Consider the following 5,760-nt stretch of genomic DNA (forward strand, 5'->3'; position numbering starts at 1 on the left):
TTTCACAGAGTGGTGTCTGTGTTTTATGGGTGGTGTTATAGCTCCACCTCTTGAAAGTCCATGGTACTACACTTTATGGAAAGCCATGTAGCCTTGTTAGCCTTTTTTACATACAGAGAGTCCAGGTTTTGAAAAGGGTTTAAGTTCACTTTATAATGGAGTATGTTAATTTATAGGCTCCTACAGTGTTTGTGTGCAGATAAATGTTAAACTCAGTCTATATCTCATTTTGTCAGAAAGGTTTCAGAAGCCTGTTTTTACTATACTCTTTTATATTTGTCTCTTTTATGCAGTCCAGGCTTTTGAAAAGAGAGTAAACATATATATTGCTGCTGAATAAATCTAAAAAACTGACTTACATGTGATGTGTATTTTGGGGGGAAATATGGTTCCTGGAATAGTCTGTAGACAATAATAATCATTCAACTGTTTACAGTAATATGTTGTGAATGAAGTGATGTCATAATAAACTGTGTTGGAGCACATGCGCAAGGTGACTGGAGGTCAGGGAGGAGTCATCATCAACACAGCGTCTATGGCAGGTGTGTGTGTGTGTGTGTGTTGTGACTGTGTTTCTCAGCAGCTGTGTTATGGTATGGTGTGTGTGCGTGTATGTGGTGACAGTCTGTCAGTGCTCATCATGAGGATCGTACTGCTGCTCGCTCTTCTCTCAGGTACTTCATCATTATCTACTGATTTACTGATCAGTTGTATTTATTAATTACACTGTTTCCTTTGATTTCATTTCTGGTTCAAACTTGTGGCTTTTTCTGACAGCGTTTACCTCCTCTTGCTGATTTTGGTGTATTTGACCTGTTGCCCATCTGGACTGGCATGGTCCTCTTTGTGTTATTACTAGTGTTAATAGGAATATTCATATCAATATTAGTGGTGTTAGGGTCAGGGTTAGGCTAAATGTAAGGTATTTAACATTGTGTCCTTCATTATGCTGTGTAAAGCCCTTTGAAACAAACTGTTTCACATTGCCCTGCCTTCACCCCTCTGTCATGGACCCACAAGATGCTGTGGATTTGATTTTATCTCATGATTAGTGGTGTACATGTATATGATCAGTCTGAGTCATCCTGTGTGGGAAAGTTGTGCTGCAATTGAACTAAACAACCGCACCCATCAAAAGGAATCGAAAGACACAACACACTACACCCACCATTGTACACTAGACTAGGAGGAGTGTGATGGACCTTATTCCCCTCGAAGCAAGCTAAATGGCGGAAGTACAAAACTTTTTTTTAATGTTTGGAACCCCTTTCTGTATCACATTGGAGAGGACAGGGCTCGGGCTCTCCAGAGCCGCTAATTTGGTCTAAAGTGGTCTGACGTAGGTGAGCACAGCAACGGTTAGTGGACCACTGTTTTGTTTTACTTAATTTATTCTTTTTAGTCTTTATTTTTTCTTTATAATGTTCCTGATCACCCTCGAGGTGCAATGTTTTTGCCTTCTATGTGTGTTTGTTTGTATATTTATGTAGTGTATTTGTTCCTTTTAATATTATCACCCCTTCTTTTATTGTTTGCTTGTTTTGTTTTTTGTTCTTTTCTTGTCTGACTGTTTTTCCCCCTTTTCTTTTGATACCCTGTTCAGTGTGGAGGTTTTAATAGTTTGGTTTATTGTTTGACCTGTTTCTTGTCTCCACAGTCGGTCACAGTGACAACAGGTTTGTGGGTCGAGAAGGTGAGGACATCACTCTGCCATGTAGATACGACAGTAAGAAACATGGAATCCTGTCCGTTTGTTGGGGTCGAGGAGATTTACCATCCAAAGGCTGCAACAACCAGATCATCAGCACAGACGGACAAACAGTGAACAGCGTCTCCAGCAGGTATCAGCTACTGGGACGACTGGATGAAGGAGACGTTTCCATGACGATACAAAACCTCACAAAGACAGACACTGGTCGGTATGGATGCAGAGTGGATATACCTGGGTTATTCAATGATGTCAAACATCACTTTGATCTGATTGTTGAAGACGGTGAGATGTTAAAAATATCAGAGTTTGTGCAGGAAAGTTTACATGAACGACTGGAAAGAAATCTCTGTGAGTTTTGACCTTTGAGTGTTTTGTTGCTTTACAGTGAGAATTTTCTGAAACGAGCTGCTAAAATATAACACATTAATGCAGCAGCCTGAGACTGAGTCTGAGTCTGAGAGTGAGTCTCAGTCTGACTGAACCCAACTCAGTCTGTCCGAGGGTGCACTCACACTAGGTCCAGTGGTTCCGTACTGCGGAAGCACGAATGTCCCCCTCCCCTGTCCCCCGCTGGCCCTCCGACACATACGTCATCACATTGATATAGAGAGATTATTTGTTTACCAACACGGAGGATGCGCGCGCAACCTGGCTGCAGAAAGAACGGCGCCTTTTGAGTATTTGACCAGTTGTCATGGTTATCTTTAAGTTTACTCAAAGCAATGTTAGCTAGTTGTTGACATACGCATGGTGCGACGTGATCGTTAAGTGACTGTTGTTTACACGACATGGTTGCAGAAGTGTGATGGAGAACGAACCCAAAGCGCGTTGCGTGCTTGTGCACATGCGTGACCAAGTGTACCATGCTCAAGTATACGTCTGTACATTCACACCAAAAACATCTTTAACGCCTGCAGACGCTCTGGTCGCTGGCATCTCGCTACCTGCCAGCTCTAGCAGCCAGTGGCCAAAGGAGTGGGACATTCAAGCAGCACTGCAGTGTGAGAATCCTGGTCTGCAATTGGCTGCTGCTTCGGCGGCGATGCTCCTAAAGTTGAGCTTCTCTCCTCAACATTTGACGCTCTGGACGCTTGCAGTGTGATGCTTGCATCGCAACGCTCGCCGCTGCCGACACTCCAGACGCCTGTCAACGCCAGCATCCATTGTTAATGGATGACTTTCGCCCGCCAGGAAGCTCCCAATGGTTTCGGTGTGAACGTACCATGAGTCTGATTTTGTCAAACTCAGTCTGTAAGAATCTTAGTCTAAATCTGACTTAGTCAAACTTAGTCTGCCTGAGTCTTAAATCTTAGTCTAAGACTTCTGAGTCTTGGTCTTACTCTGATCCTGAAGGTGAAGTCTGCCCAGTCAGTTTCACTGAAAACCCTGAACACACTTGTACCAGTATAACAACATGTGAGAGGACGAGTCTCTGATGATCATCTGTTGATGTTGGTTTGATTTGACCTGGTTCAGCTCCACAGACGACAACTTCAGCTCCAAACACAAAGACGACGACAGAGTGGACGACTGAGAGGACGACAGCTGGACGGAGCACAGGTACTCACATAGAGAACCTCAGACCTCAGGCTGGTTTCTTTAAGGGTCTACTCTTGTGCGTTAACAAAACATCTGCTTTCATTTCCCTGTCCTCAGGTCAGACGACCTTCCCAGAGAGCCTTCTCACGTCCCCCAGCAGAACCAGCACCATGGAGGCCGAGGTGAGACATCATCAGAGACTTCCTGTGTCAAGTCCGGCAGACGGCAAGCTGGATGTCATTGCTAGTGGACGAGAGAACAACGGTAAAACTTGGGGGAGGATGGCAAAAAATACCATGGATGGCAACGGCAAGCGACAATGCCGTCCTGAGTTCAAATATTTTAACTTTTGCCGTCTGCTGCGATGGTATCCTCAACCAAACGTGACGTATGAGTACGTAGCCATAGCAACATGTTATCCTCGTCAGTTTTTTGTATTTCTTTTCTACTGACAAATAAATCAAATCAAATCAAACACGGTGATGCGTCTTGCTGTTGTGCTGTGCCGTCCAACCATTTGTTTGTTTTGTTTTTACCGTTACCACAGTTTTTTTCATCCGGTTTGGGGGGTCCATACACACACAAATATATTGAAAACGGCTTAAAACAGAGATTTTTAAAAACTCCAGCCAAAGTGAATATTTTTAAAAACGTATTTATTTTGACGTGTGGACAAGATAAACCGATATAGAGATGTTCTATATTTGTGATGTCGTGCGCCGCAGCTATTTGTTAGGTTTCTATAGTAACCAATTAACCAATGTGGATAGGGCCTTAGGCCTTTTCTACAACGTCTCTTGTCACTGTGCGCATGCATGTGCTCAACTGCTCTGTTTGACTTCATCAGCTTTATCATCATCTTCACACTGGCAATGAGTTCACACTTGTTACACAACTTCTGTGTTTTGTGTGTTTTGTGTCAGCAGGCGAGTGGCTCTGTGCTGGTGGTTGTGGTGTGTGTTGTGTTCTGGTGGATAGTGCTCGTCACAGTGGTCGTCATCTATCAAACCTGCGTGGGATCTGGTGTAGATCCTGGTGTAAATACCAGCGTGTGGCTGGTGTCACATGTGATTTACGAAAGGTGAGTACGTTGCTGAGTTTTAGTGTAAAACTGGTGTGGTGTTGATAAATCTGGTGGCTGAAAATGACCGTAATTCATGTCCATCCATCTTCAACTGCTTCTCGAGTTGCGGGGTAGCAGCTGAGAGGTTGAGGACGGGCTCTGTCTATAACCCGGTCGTACTCATGATGTTTATCATGTGTCTGTCTCCACAGAGTGCAAGAGGAGGCAACTCAACAAAATGTGAGTTTTTATATCTTTTAGAACTTCTTCCTAACTTGGTCACTATGGAAACAGTGATGTCTGAGCAGTTTTGACATGGAGATGGGGATTGAACATCGTTGACTAGTCCTGACAAGTCGGCAAAGTCGAATCTCAAATCTCTCACGTTTGCAAATATTCACACGCTTCACCGCGTCACCACCACCGCTTGGTCATCATCTTCACACTTCATCCTCGCTCTCAACTGCTTCGTATAATCGAATGACCCTAAACCACAAAACCACTCTGTAGCACGGTTTCTGAGAAATAGTGAATTCAGTTGTTCCGAAAGTTATTTTCATTTTCTTTATTTCTTTCTTTCTTTTTTATTTTTGCATTTTATCTCAAATAACAAACAAACAAATATAAAATTAAAAGAAACACGTCAGAAAAAGCACTAACAAAAATCAACAGAATAAATGTGTTTAAGAGGGGGCAGAAGGAAGCAAAAAGCTTGCTGGGCTGAGGTCTGAGACGAGGAAAGGAAACTTCTGAGGTTTCCTCTCTGATGTGACATTCACAAACTAGGACTGGTGAAGAGTCAAAATGACGCATGTGAAGTAAAACCACTGACGCTGTGCTGTTGTTGCTCAGGGTTAATGGCTCAAGTCGGTCTCAAGCTCAGATAAACAAGTAATAAGTTTGTGCTTCCTGTTTAATCTTCAGACTTCAGACAAGTCTGTAATCTTTCATAACATTGTCCTAATTTTAGATTAAAGACGAAATGACATCGCTCTCTTCTTTGTGTCTGTGTCTCAGGCCTCAGCAGCTCCACGGTTCGTCCACGCTGCAGCTTCAACAGTGTGGTTCCGCCGTGGAGAACATCTATCAGATCGACGGTCAGGGGTGGATTGGCCATAGGGAGTACCGGGAGTTTTCCCGGTGGGCCGGTCACTAATGGGCCGATAGGCGGCCGTTTTTTATTTATTTATTAAACTTTTTTTTTCACCATGCCTCGCCTATTAGGAGAGAGACATGCATCGGCTCGGCCCACAGTGCTCAGCTGCAGACACAGCAGAGAGAGGTGACGATTGGCCCAGTGGCTTGTCTACCTGGCCCAATGGCCCTATGAGAGGCTACAGAGGCCCAGGAGTCCCACCCACGCATGTTCTAGACCCCCCCCCTCGTCCAATCACTTTTAATGATGAGGAGTCATGATGAGAGAGAGAGCGAGAGAGAGAAAAAACAA

General features: G+C 43.9%; 1 protein-coding gene across 1 annotated transcript; it reads left to right on the forward strand.

Moving 5' to 3' along the window:
- Positions 1-606: 606 nt before the first annotated feature.
- On the forward strand, positions 607-5,469 carry LOC146974005 (uncharacterized). The gene is made up of 6 exons (XM_085798910.1): positions 607-674; positions 1,658-1,993; positions 3,188-3,271; positions 3,368-3,617; positions 4,098-4,331; positions 5,331-5,469. Exons 1-6 carry the CDS (start codon positions 641-643, stop codon positions 5,467-5,469), a joined length of 1,077 nt encoding a protein of 358 aa, XP_085655036.1. The 5' UTR covers positions 607-640.
- Positions 5,470-5,760: the final 291 nt, after the last annotated feature.

The sequence above is a fragment of the Trachurus japonicus genome, chromosome 14 (genome assembly GCF_045865225.1).
Source record: "Trachurus japonicus isolate A0001 chromosome 14, Traja_1.0".
Classification (NCBI taxonomy): Eukaryota; Metazoa; Chordata; class Actinopteri; order Carangiformes; family Carangidae; genus Trachurus; species Trachurus japonicus.